Source organism: Phodopus roborovskii, unplaced genomic scaffold, assembly GCF_943737965.1.
Source record: "Phodopus roborovskii unplaced genomic scaffold, PHOROB, whole genome shotgun sequence".
NCBI classification, from domain to species: Eukaryota; Metazoa; Chordata; class Mammalia; order Rodentia; family Cricetidae; genus Phodopus; species Phodopus roborovskii.
Window position 1 is genome coordinate 78,061,066 of NW_026126418.1, and position 14,041 is coordinate 78,075,106.

Sequence of the window (14,041 nt, forward strand, 5' to 3'; positions counted from 1 at the left end):
CCTTTTGCTTCAAGCGGTTTTTCACCTCTTTTATTCCCATTTTTGCATGATCTTTTGCCTGCATGAGAAATTAATGTAAGTTAAGATTCCCTTTCTGTTTCCAGCAGGGTCTATGCTTGATTTCAGTCCATCATGAATCACCTTCTCTGATTACTAGAAAAAGGAAGGAAAAATGGGATCATCAAGTTGAAAATGTAATGGCTGTGAAAATAAATACAAAGGTAAAAGGTTAAAAAAAAAAATCTCTTAAAGGGGCTGCAGAGATTCCATTTTTACATTTTGACAGAAGAGACTTTTTTCTTCTTTTCCTTCCCAGGTCTTTCTTCTGTTCTCTATAATTATTTACCTTGGCAGAGGCAGTGTAGTGACAGCTACCAGTAAAAGAACAGCAGCTTTGCCTGCCACAAAACTCAGAATACCCACTGTACCTCACCAGAGCAGGCCTCAGGATCACTCTCTTCTCCAGGCTGAAGGGTTGAAACATGACAGCAACTGCCAGGTTTTTACAGTGCCATTTCCTAAATTTTGTTTTGGTGGACACCCTGACTTCTATTTTCTGTCAGTTTTGACCTGTGTAACTTTGTTGGTAGCCACCCATCTACTACAGCAACTGGAGTTTAAGTACAGGAAGCACTGACACAATTAAAAATGTAAACAAAACAAAGCTACCCCATGTCTGTGGCTCAGGGCTGAATGACCAAGGAGGAAAAAGCATAAGAGCAAGTATTTGAGGCTTGTGAGGGGTGGAGTGCCAAAAACCTCCTGGTCTTACTCTGTATGAGCCAGAGTCTCATAATGGCCTTCTATAAAGCTGTGCTAAGAGAGAAGGTGAAGAATTCAGGATAGAGCTTGGAGGGGCATCTCCTCACCATGCACATAGTCATGGTTATAAAACACAGACCCTCCCCAATCCTCTGCTCTCCACACTCCCTGTATGTAACTATACATGTAACCTGACATGGGGAAGTTAGAAATAAGGGGGTGGTCTTCGCACCATGCACATAGTCATAGTTATAAAACAGCAATGTTAAGCAATTCTCGGAACACTGAGACTGCTAAGAAATGGCATGGCCACCCTTTGATCACTTTTGAAATCTACACACATTGATACACGTAAGAGTCAGGTTGTATTGGGCGTAGTGGTACATGTCTTTAGTCTCAGCACTTGTGGGGCAGAGACAGTAAGATCTCTGAGTTTGAAGCCAGCATAGTCTACAGAGTGAGTTCCAGGACAGCTAGGGATACACAGAAAGCCCTGTTTTGAAAACCCTGTCTCGAAAAAATAAACAAAAACCAACCAAACAAAAAAGAGTCAGATTGCACGAAAGAACCCATCCATGGCTTCAGACTGCAACCAGTACTTACAAACTTGTAGACAGTCTTCATGGCTGGGTTAGCTTTTGTTTTTACAGTATTCAGAATCGCTCCACTTCCTTTCTGTAATAAAGATGCCAATCAGTGATATAGGCTGGAGGGAGAGGGAGCCAGTACCAACACAGACTGCTTCGCTTTCATTGAGCCAGGCAATATTTCCAGAGCATGTAAGAAGAGAAGCAGGCCCAGGTGGTCACTGGTTGGGGTCAGTTAGGGCTATAGCAGGCACACTCTGTGTGTGTGTGTGTGTGTGTGTGTGTGTGTGAGAGAGAGAGAGAGAGAGAGAGAGAGAGAGAGAGAGAGAGAGAGAGAGAGAGAGAGAACTGGGGAAGAGGCATGAGGCATGTGATGACTAGTTAAGAGGAGACAGTAGGTGCTATGTTCTGCTCAGTACCTGCCCCTGTTCAGGCTATCTGAGGCAAGGGTTTCCTTATGGTCACCAGTAGCTCTTTAAAGAATTTCTAGTTACCATAGATAGTGTTCAGTCATATTTCATAACTGAACCATCTAGCTAACTTTCAAGCTAGGGAAGAAAACAGGGTCCTGATCAACCACGACCCCCTGGCAATATGGTTTGTTACTGTTTTTGGGGAGTATGGGAGGGAGATATGTAGGAAACTTTCCATGGCTTAGGAGGCAGCTAAGTGACCTCAAGAGCACAGGACATTTCTAATCACATGTTGGAAGGCTACAAGGGCCCTGATCCAATGGGGGAGGGGACATATATTTAGGCTACTAGGCTTTGTGTGTGGGTGAGGGGCATACCAGAGTTCAAATGACATCTGGATATTGAGAGCTACACTGGGAGTTTGGAGACCCGAAGACTGGGGATATCTTCAGGGCACAAAACATTTGACCTGGGCCATGGATGTAATGAGGAACATAGTAGAAATGAGTGGTCTTGGGAGTAGCAAACAGCACATGAAGAAGTGCAGATGCCAGGAGCTATGGGTGTGCTCTGGGAGGGCAAGACCTGGGATGGGAAGGGGACCAGATAGGGTGGCTAGGACAGAGCTGGGAATGCTGGGTCCAGGGGTTTATGTTCCAGAGGACCTTTAATCAAATATGTCACTTAATAGATGATAATAATTACTGACTGTAACTTTTAGCACAACTTTTGGTAATTGCTTGCCTTAAAGATTTTGCATTTTAACGAAAAACATTACAGTTTGTAGGACAATAGGAAATTTTCACCCACTCATCTATTCCATGCTGTCTTCCAAAATTACTCAGAACCCTGTTTAAAGAGTCCTTTGGAGTACTGAAACACCCTTCATCTATCAATCATTCAATCAATCAATCACTCAATCAACAGGTCCTTATTGCTTGCTTCTGATGTGCCAAGTGCAGTGTTTGGGCATCCAAGAACAAAGGCTGTCTTTCATGGGGGAGCTGCTTACTCTGGCCAACTGCAGCCACTTCCACAGGACTTGCCTTGGCAGCAGCTGCAGTTGGCCCGAGAGCAGGAGAGAACACTTATCACATTATGCTGGAGTTGCCTGTTTATGTGCCTGTCTCCCTAACAAGATGGGGAGCTCCCCCAGGGCAAGACCTGCCCTCTCTGGATTTCCAGAGGCCAGCTGTCCCTGGCACACAGTAGGCCTTGAGTACATACTCAATTAGAAAGTCATGGAAAAGTCAGCTAAAATTTGAATTCTTTAGAGCCCACAGGAGTCCTGAGCACCTGGCTCCCAATTCAACAAGACATCATTCACAATAGCAGTAAGGGGGTGAAGAAAAGTCTCCCAGACATGTGTTCTTCATTTCCCAGGAGCTCTTTCTGTGAAATGCACTGTAGCATGGCAAGGAGGACACATCTTTGATCATGATTACATCTGCCATGGAAGGAAATGTTCTAAAACAAGACTTCACTCCATGGGCCTTGTTTGGCCTGAAGAGGAGGCAGCTTCTTCTGCCTCATTTTCTCCCATTAAGGCAGACTGTCTCCTAGTCTCTTCCATAGGATGGTGGCCTGTCATTAAGACAAAAGTAGCTTCACATAAGGGAGGGAATGGCAGGTCCTATATCTTGAGACAACTTTGTAGGCAGCCAAGGAGCAGAGGGCTACCAGAAGGCTGCAGAGGAAAGCAGGTGGCTCTGAATGGGGCACACTTACCCGGACTGTGGACAGCCACTGATGGTAGAGCTTATCACTGCCTAGGGAAGAGGAGTGAAAGAGGCTGTCATTAAAGAGTTCTTTAAACTGCCTTTGTGCAGATTGGAAAGCTCACAATCCAGGGAAGGCAAGGAGGCCTCTGGGACCCACTCTCTGCAGCATGTGGCAGTAATTCTCAGGGAGGTGTTTGTACCAGTGTCCATAGTGCAAAGCTCCTGCCTCTCCATCCCATGTTTCCATTGGCAAAGCCTTGCACTCTGACTGAAAGGAACTACCATCCCCTGCCATATGTGCCAGGGTAAACGGAACAGGCAGCCAAAATGTCACATCCTTTGGTGCTCCTTTCTTTTCATTCTATTATTATTACTTTTTTTTTCCTTTTTGAGAAAGAATGTCATGTAGTTCATGTTGGCCTCCAGCTTTCTATGCCACCCAAGATGACCTTGAACATCTGATTCTCCTGGCACAATGCAAGGTTATGTGGCATTAAGGTTTGAACCCAGGACACTGTGCATGCTAGGTAAGCACTCTATCTTACCTAGCCTTCTTCCTCCCTCTGAACAGCCGTATTTTTTGATGTACCATGAGTCAGCAGAGCTGACTATCCCAGTGTAGGAGCCCTGCTGGACACACAGCTACCTTTGGTACATTTGCCTGCTGACAGGTTTTCTGGGTGAGTTCCATTCATTGCATCCTGGGGCCAAGGAGGTCTGCAATATAGAGGGCCCACCTTTTCCCAGAAGTTCTCTCTCATGGTCAAAACTTGACCCAGAGTCTGCCCCTTCTTTAAGCTTCTGAATGTTGTAGCAAGAGTCAACAGAATGTTATTCCAACTGCACACAACTCAGTCTCTCTCCTCCTGCACTGGCTTAATTTGTGTTTGTCTTAGTGGTGCTTCTCTTTCCCTGAGGACCAAAGCTAGGGCTTACATTGTTTACTCAGCTTTGGGTACAGTGTACAGGGAATGCCTGTCAGCAGTCTGCCATGACCAGCCAGAGATTCTGTATCTGCTTTAACAACGTGGTGTGGGCTGGCTAGGCCTGTGGTATCAGCAGGTAGATGTGAAGCTGCCTCAGTGAGCTTGTGCACCACTGCCCTGGTCATCAGCACAGCCCAGACTAGAGAGTCTTAGTAAGATGCACTCATTATTTTGACTCAAAGACTGAAACTATATGTACTGTCATCTCTGCCATCAGAGACTGAACCACTGGTGTGTGGGAAGAAGCCAGATCAGGACTAAGGAGGTGCTCATTATTGACACCTCCTAGAGCCCCAGATGTTTCCACTGAAAAATTAGAGGATGCGCCTTCTGAGACTGGCCACCTAGCAATGGTGCTCACATTATTCATTTATTTGTCTGTCTGAGAAAGGGTCCAGGCTGTTCCCTACTCCTGGGATCAAGTGACCCCCCCCCCTCAGTCTCCCAAGGGCTGGGATTACGTATCACTGTGCATGGCTTGAAACATGTGTTGAGCATTGATCCTATAGTAAGGACTATTATGGGGTGTTATGCAATGTACCTAATGACTCAAATACTTCTTCAAGGTAGTCTGTGGCATTGTTATGCATAAGTGCGAGAACATTGACTGGAACATGATTTGGCTCTGGTATCACAGCTAGCAATAAGGCAGGGGTTCCATTTGAGTTCAGCTCCCCTACTTCAGAATCTGGTAAGTGTCCCTTGCATCATGCTGGCAATGACACTCTGACAGACTTTTCTACCCAGAGGAAGTAACTACTCTGGGATCAGAGGCCTCACATAGTCCAAACTATGTGCATTCTGTCGCAAAACAATGAGGAATTTCCCAACTCTTTCAAGGCCAAGGTCAAAGTGTCAGTCTTCCCTCTCTCTCTTCACAAAGAAAAAAAAAAAAAAAGCCTGACTGTGCCAGGAATGCCATGGGCAGTATCTTACCAGCATACTCGCCCATGTTGATCTCCTCTTCAAAGACATCACTGAAACCTTCACCGGAATTGAGAAGGTCTAGTCTGCCATCAATAAACTAGAATGAAAAAAAAGCAAACACACCATAGCTTGTCTATAAACAAGGGAGCCATCCAACTGGGCAATGGGGTATATGCTCAAGACCACCCAACAGTTCAAGACAGGAAAGGCCCTTTGAAAACCACAAATGCTGGCTGTGTTTCCAACTTAGAAAACTGCAAGCCAAGGACCTGTCTGGCAGCTGATGCCCCTTTTACACCCACCCTCCAAGTCCTCTCCAGGCCCATCACCCCCCCTTCCCTCATTCTTAGTGCCTAAGGTAGAGACAGGTGCAGAAATGCCCACTAGAGACCTGGCACAGGCCCTAAGAGGGGCTGGGTACCTGTTTGAAGAGCTGCAGCTGTGTGGCATTCTGTAGGAACTGCCTCATGGTTCCAGAGCGGTAGTGGGACACAAAGGCTTCCTCACTGAAGGTGATGGGTTCTTCCTGGGAAATGGAGAAGGAACATGATAGTAAGAGGCAGGCAGGCTCCCTTCTGTAGGTTTCCACATGGGCCTATTTGTTTATGTTGTACTACAGAAGACATGATTATCACCATTCATTCTAGCTGATGGTCAAGCAAGCTGTTTCAGGGAGGAAGAATCCATACCCTAAGTCAGAAAGGATAAGAGGTGGGGCTGACAGCCAAGATCAGCTATGTAGTCCTGTTCACCTCCTTCCCTATTACTGATGATCACAACCTGTAGCAAGTTAGTGCTGTGTCTGCCAGTGTGATGATTTCCAAACTTTTTCTTCCATATTTAGGGGTGGAATCCTGAAGTCAATCAGCACCTCATGCTGAAGGGGCCCTGAGCTGGGCAGGGATGGCACTGGGGGCATGACTGAAGGTGCTTGGTTATCTTTTCTCAGGTGCCAACTGCAGAAAATAGTTTAAAAGTCACTTACACATGTTTTTTATTTTTGTTGTTCTTAGTTTTTGGTTTTCAAGATAGGGTTTCTTAGTGTAGCCCTGGCTGTCCTAGAACCCACTCTGTAGACCAGGCTGGCCTCAAACTCACAGAGATTCACCTGTCTCTGCCTCCTGAGTGCTGGCATTAAGGTGTGAGCCACCACCACCTGGCTGTTTTTCTTTTTCTTCTTCTTCCCTTCCTTTCTGCTCTCTCTCGCTCCCTCCCTCCCTCTCTCCCTCCCTCCCACCCTCCCTCCCTCCCTCTCCCCCTCCATTTCTTTCTTTTTTCTGATAGGGTCTTGCTATGCAGTTTGGGATGGCCTTGAACTTTTGAGCATCCTACCTCAATTTTCTAAATGCTGAGATTACTTGACCTATGGCAAATTATAATTAATAAAATATTAGCTGATCAAAAATAAAATTTACCACCTGCAAAAGTTTATGTTTAAGTTATGAGTAAGTTTTTGTCCACAAACTACATTTTGAGTCAATAAAATTATGGCCTACGTTTTAAAAACAAACAACTAACCTGGCCTGTTATCATCAATGCTTCACTCTTTCTTTGAACTTAGTCGTAGTACTTGTCTATGCAGATATGTTTTGGTTTGCATTCCTGGTTCTGAAAGATCTCACTTTTACATCTCAAGCTGTGTTAGGGCACTCCCTCCTTTCACGGACTTGGTGGCAAACACAAAGATGTTTGAAGCTTTGCTTTTATCCTGTTTTAATGACTTACGTGTTAAATTTACTCTCTGGCTCCTACAAGTTCCAAGAATTCCTTTTGCTTCAATCTATCCAATACTAACTCAGCAATTGAGCAGCCTCATCGCTCAGACTCCAAGGATGGCTCAGAAGTGTTTGAATGAGGAAATTTTTTTATGTTTATATATATTTTTATATTTATATAAGCCCTCCCTGATTTTATAAAGGATTTGAGGCACTTTATGCTAGCACCCAAGACAACATATAAGAAAAATGATTGTTGAGAGGCACACACATTGTGAAGTGATTTAGAAACAGTTTCGGATGTGCTGCTTCTTACATAGTTTCAGAATTTTAGCTACTGAATTATTCTGGAGCTTCCTGGCAGCTGAGGCAAGGAACTGCAAACTGTGGGACACAAGATGAATAAGACTAGTCCCTGGGGAAGGAGCTGTAGCTGCTCATGTTATTTGGTATGGATTGCCCCTTTTCTACCAAACCAAATCCAGATAGAACTCCACCCTCTGAAAGTCTTTCTCCTCACTGTTGGGGCCACATTTGCTCTAGGATTTAACACAATCTGATGACCTTTGACACATATCACCAGCTGAGAACATTACTCTAAAGCCTGCTGCTTCACATCAGGTACCCCCCTCACTCGCCCAATTCTCAGTTATGGACCTATATCTCCATTCAAATCAGTTCCTCCCTTTCTTGGTTGTCAGAGCCTCATTGATCCATGGCTGACCTGTTAGACTTCCAATGTCCTCCCTGTCCAGCCTGGGAGGGTCTTTACACACTCACTCACTGCTCGTCCCCCATGCATGACCTTAGCATAGGCCCAGACTGCTGTGATGCTCTGTCCTGTCTCATTCATTTTAGTCCCTATCAGTTCTAGCCAAAGTTCAATCATGTCACCATTCTACTCAGGAATCCTGCTGCCCAGGTGCTGCCTTCATGTGATGACTGGATTTGTGTGCTTTCTACTGTGTTTCCTGTGAGCAGACACACTTGTTTGCATACCTTTGCATACTGCATCATATGTGTGACACACACCAGGGTCTTGTGTGGGAGAGAATAGGGAAACCTTTGTGGCCAGGCAAATAGCCCTTAAGACAGTTCCTCTGTATCCCTTTGTGTCTGCTCCTTTACACCTAATGTTTCAAAAGCACCTTCTGCCATGTTGTCCCATAGTTATCCTTGTTTTCTTTTCTTTCTGCCTGACTCAGGCCTGGGTGTGGCAGCCACTCAGCCTTGCTTGGTGCTACTAGGCACCATTACCCTAAGTGTTGGAACAGTCTTTCCTAGAGTCCTCTCTGACAGGAGCATGTGAGGGCAAGTCTCTCTGTACATATCTCCCTCCACCTTTCCTGGGTGTAGAGCCTGGGCCCTAGTGACAACTGCAGGGATGTGAGTCAAACAATCATAGAATGAGCTCAACCTTGGTTCCTGTAACAGGACCTGTGGCCTAGGTGTGACACAGACCTTGCTGTGCCTTGGTAAAGAAGTGTGGGATACTATGTGGAGTGGGTTATGTTTGTGTTCAGGGTGGAGGATGCTAGAGTTTCTCAGATGAACACTTGTACCTGGAGTCTTGGCCCAGCATCACCAGGATGCTTGTTTAGAGTGACAAATTCAAGACAGTTTGCCACTGGATTGGTATGTGAGGCTAGCCTAAGGCAGAGTTTAGCTACAGGAGAGTGGAGAGTCTCATCTTCTAGGAGAAAGGAATATTTTGGGTTTCTTGTTCACTCACTGGCAGTTATATCCCCCAGGATCAGATGTCTATGCTATAAAAATTGACAAAAGGCTATGGGCATGAATGGGAAACCCACAGGGAAATGTGACAATGAGGGCTTTTTTTTTCAGCAAAAAGACCTTAAAAAAAATCAGTGGTATCAGGCATGGAAGCAAATACTGGCATAGTCACCCAGAGCCAACAACAACGAGGACTCATTCCCTGGACTCATTCCAAAATATGGGCAATGGTCACACTTCACAAGTGAGGTCCCATAAATGTCCCATATATGTGTCTCAGATGGACAGCATGAAGGGCCTCTTCATCAAACCTTCAGGATACAGAACAGGATAGAGACACAAACTGCTCTGGGAGACAAGCAGGACTCAGTGAAGGACTAGGGTATGCACACAGAGCTCTTCTTCTTTGCTTTGCATACCCATGTCCTACAGTGTCATGGCTACCACTATTCCACTCTTCAATAAACTATAAAACAATTCCTTGTTAATTCCCTCCTTTACGGAAACTGCAAGCATTTCTGGTTTAGTTCTCTTATTTGATTAATTTTGTCTTCTTAGGTGACATTCTAGGTGGGGACAACCAGCTGATGGCAATGTTAATTCCAGGGAGTCAGGTCATGAGCATTTGCACTTAGATGGCATTAGTAGAGAGTTTTCTGTCTATGACCCCAAGGACAGTAAAACAGCTTCTCAACTCCATCAAGGACTCTACAATAAGACAAGCTTTCCTTCTTGGACTGTCTTCTTGACACATGGAATCAATTGAAAACTCCATCACTAATGAGTTGAATCTTTGTTAGCAGGCGAAGCCTGTGACTCCAAAGGTTTGAGTCTTCCAGAAATAATGGCTTCATCCATATAGCATCTTCAGTACTGGTGTAAAAACACAACCCCCACCAGGCTCTTCAAACAACTTTCTTTGTCCTGATAACTCCTCTGTTCCTTAACAAACTTAATTGTTATAAAAAAAAAAATCCTACTTTTACTATATGATTATAAGACAAGAAGAACAATCTCCTCTTTATTGACTTTTTTGTTTTGTTTTTCAAGACAGGATTTCTCTTTATTGCTTTGGAGGCTGTCCTGGAACTTGCTCTGTAGATCAGGCTAGCCTCGAACGCACAGAGATCCTCCTGCCTCTGCCTCCCGAGTGCTGGGATTAAAGGCAATGCCCAGCTTATTGACTTTGTTTAAAATTAACAACTTATTTTTTGGAAGATTCATTTTTTTATTCAAATATTTAAAAATAGCTCTTATAAGTCAGGTTCTATCTAAGAATAAACATAAAGACATAGAAGGCATCTCCCTCAATGACTCTCCACTTTATTTTTAAAGTAGCTTTAAAGTAAAAAAAAAAAAAAAAAAAAAAAAAAATATATATATATATATATATATATATATATATATATTTGTGTGTGTATATGTACAGGAGAAGTGGATATGTGCAATAGTGTAGGTCAGTGTACAACCTATGGGAGTCATTTCTCTCCTTCCACTATATGGGTCCTGGGGATTGAAATCAGACAATCAGTCTTGGTGGCAAGTGCTTTTACCTGCTTAGTCATCTTGCTGTTCTCTTTCCACCTTACTTTCTCAGATACTGTCTGTCATCAAACCTGTAGCTTGCTGTTTCAGCTACATTGACTGGCCAGCAAGCTCTGAGATCCTGTTGTATCTCCTGTCAGCTCTGAGGTGACAGGGATGTGGCCAGGTCCTACTTTTATGTGGATGCTGGGGACCTGAACTCCAATCCTCATACTTGTGCAGCAGGTGCTAAATCTGTTGAGCCACAAATGTGGAATTTATATATGGTACAATGCTTTAAAAAGGAATCTGACATTATGATACAGCATGGATGCACCTTGATGATACTATGTTAAATGAAACAAGACAATCAAGAACAGTGGTAATTATGAGAGATCAAATTCATAGAGAAAAGAGTAGAATGGCAGCTTCTGGGGAGACAGTTCAATGGGTGCAGGGTTTCATATTTAGAAGATGACAAAGTTTGGAAGATGGATATGGTTGCACGCCCATGTGAATGTGTTGAAGGGCATGGCACTGCAGCTATGAAATGGTTAAGATGGGAAATTTATGTAAAATTTCCTAATTATAATTAAAAAATCAATAGAACATGGCAAGTTACAAGGTGATTGCTTATTTAGTATTGACTTGAAAATTTCTCTAGGGTTGGAGAGATGACTCAGCAGTTAGGAGCGATGCCTGCTCTTCAAAGGTCCTGAGTTCAATTCCCAGCAACTACATGGTGGCTCACAACCATCTGTAATGAGATTTTGTGCCCTCTTCTGGCATGTAGGCAGGCAGTGTCAATAAACCTAAAAAGAAAGAAAGAAAGAAAGAAAGAAAGGAAGGAAGGAAGGAAGGAAGGAAGAAAGGAAGAAAAAAAGAAAAGAAAAGAAACAAAAAATTTCCTAATCAAAAGCCAGCTAGTTCAAAGGAATCCTGTCAAGTTTAGGGAACAGACAATTACCTCACACACCAGAGGACTGGGATTGCTTTAGCTAAAGGAACCTTTACAAACTTGAAACTTCAGATTTAGTCTCTAAGGCAACTCAACATAGTAAAGAGTGAACATGTCCTGGAGTTAAAAGGCCTGTCCTTAAACCCTAAATTGACTGACAGCCAGGTAATCTCTGGCAACTCAATCTGTCTTTCCTCATTGGTGATAATAGTGCCAATGCTACCTCACAGTGTCACTGTGAAGAGTAAAACAGATGATCACAGATAGATGGTTCCACAATGGGTTTCCCACAAAAATGGTCCTCTTTGAGGGCAAAGATTGGTCTTGCCTGGGATAAGCAGTACCCAGTGTAAAATGAACGCTTTTGAAAAAAAATGGTGCTAAAATTCCTTCCTTCCTTCGTTTCTTCCTTCCTTCCCTCGCTTCTTTCTTCCTTCCTTTCTTCCCCCTCCCCATATCTTTTTCTTTCTTTCAAGATCTATCATGGTATTTGTTTATATACAATAGGATACTGACATTCCAAGTAAAGAAGGAAATCAATGTTTAATTATTAGCATGATTTTTGTTGTTCAAGTTTAAATCATGTGATACTGGATTTAAAAATCTAACTTGGATGGCTAGTACATGTACCTGTGTTTCTTGTAAAGGTTTTATTTTTAATTATGTGTATGTGCACATGACTGAGGGTGCTGGGAGTTCAACTTGGGTCCTTTGGAAGAGCATTACACACTCTTAAATCACCAGGCAATCTCTCTAACTTCCATGTTATTAGTCCATGGAAATGCTATACAATTAACTCAACTGTTTAATTTTACTTCTTGATACAGTTACATTCCATACATTTTTCTGCCTTACTGATGAGAAAGGAAGAGGGGCCATGATTGCTCCATCTCTTTCTTTCCTATCACTTTCAGAGTAAGGACAAGAAGCGAACACCATCTGTGACAGCTCCTGAATCACTCACATCATTTAGAAACCAGTCCTCCTGCTGTGCTTGGAGCAAGTTCTGGTTCTAAACACAGAGTGGCATGGCTGATGGTGACACTTACTCCACTGGACCTTTCCACATTTACATAGTACATGCTCTGCGTCTTGATTTCACGTATCATGCGTGCCTGGTGATAATATAGGACTGTGATGGGAATGCTTAGCTCCTTTGCTGGTGTCTGTCCACACTGTTCCATGGAATTTCACACAAAGCACACATTCACAGGGAAAGTTTTAAGAATTACAACATGATGGCAGATTATCAAATTGAGCACAAGCCTTGTGTAACTGCATAAGGTACAGGGCTAGAGACTAGTCTAGACATCATTCCTATTCTTACCTCCCCCCATCTCTTCTAGGTTAAGCCCTTGATAGGTGGCTCTGTCTCCTTGACTTAAGACCTTAGCTGAAGAGTCCTAGCTAGGTTTGGGTTTCTAAACCCCTGAGCATATACATTCAAGATTCTTGTGCCTTCCACATACAGCTGCCTTTTCCTTGTTAGTGACACCTAATCTACCTCCCCCACATTCATATGCCCTTTTCCATAGCTTCTGGGCTTCAATTTTGTCACTTTTCTCAGAAACCCTTGCTAGGTGGCTCAGGTGTCGCCATAAACACTACCCATGGGCAGGCATGCTTTCCCATCCCACTGCAAGCTCCTACAGGACAGGCTTTGCTAATGCTCCAGAGAAGGAGATGAAGAGTGGGACACACAGTTGGTTCCTGGCCCAGCTGTGTTTTTGCTGCTCTCATGTACTGTAACCAGCCATCTTTAACACAGGTATAATTACTTTACTCATGGGATTGCTAGGGAATCAGGCAGGGGTGGATGGAATATGAAGGTCAATCGACCTCAATCTTGATGCTTATAACTTTCCGATCCCACAACTTTACTAACTACCTCCAGTGTAGAGGCTGAGGACTACTAGCAGAAGTGAGAGCAACCAGTCTAGACCAATCAATAGTCACTGTGTGAAACCTAAGAAAGCCAGAGAATCTGACCCTAGTTGTCATGAGCACTCCCCGTACTGGATGCACTTCATTCACTGAAATACTTCCAAGATAGGCTGTGTTAGTCAGAAGTCCACTTCTCACAAGTCAGTTGGGCAGCTGCCAAGTGACCATCATTTCTTCCCCTGTGGTATGGAGCACAGCTCCCAAATCCTTATTTACTGGAACACAGGGACAGGAGAAGGGTGGGTGGGACAATGGGTTCCCTTGCCAGAACATTGACAATATGACCATAGAGAGAAGGGAGCCTATGTTAGTTAAAGTCTTATCTGTGCCAGCCGGCATGTCCCACCCTTGCCAAGGCCTTCACTTACTATTCTCATTTCACAAGGAAGGGACACCCACCAAGAGTAGGCCTTTAGCCAAAAGTCTCAGGGATCTCCAGTCTAATGACTCTCAGGCCCAAGTCCCAGCACAGCACACACTGGGATCATGAGGTGGATCATGAGGAAGGAGGATACTGCCCAGCCAATCAGATGACCCTGACAGGGCTGGGCCAAACCACCCTTGGAATGACAGGACCAAGACAAATTTCTGCAGCAAGAGTGGAATAGCTGAGGTACGTCAGGGAATGACTCCCAGCCCGAGTCTCATCCCTGTAACAAGCCCTAAACAAAGAATCAATGTCTCCTTATGAAGCCACTTTGCTATTCGGATGATTTTAAGTTAGGGCAAATGTGAGCGCCCAACCAAAGCTCCTCTGATGATTTGTGGGC

At 44.0% G+C, this 14,041-nt stretch overlaps 1 protein-coding gene across 10 annotated transcripts in view; it reads right to left on the reverse strand.

The window, feature by feature from the left end:
* Dennd1a (DENN domain containing 1A) overlaps positions 1–14,041 on the reverse strand; it is a 467,485-nt gene that overhangs the window by 54,657 nt on the left and 398,787 nt on the right. For all 10 annotated transcript variants that reach the window (XM_051185345.1, XM_051185350.1, XM_051185346.1 and 7 more), the window contains 5 exons: positions 5,818–5,922; positions 5,406–5,493; positions 3,491–3,531; positions 1,366–1,437; positions 2–58 (listed from right to left, as the gene is read on the reverse strand). In XM_051185345.1, coding sequence (XP_051041302.1) covers positions 2–58; positions 1,366–1,437; positions 3,491–3,531; positions 5,406–5,493; positions 5,818–5,922 — 363 coding nt within the window. The remainder of the gene's footprint in view (position 1; positions 59–1,365; positions 1,438–3,490; positions 3,532–5,405; positions 5,494–5,817; positions 5,923–14,041) is intronic.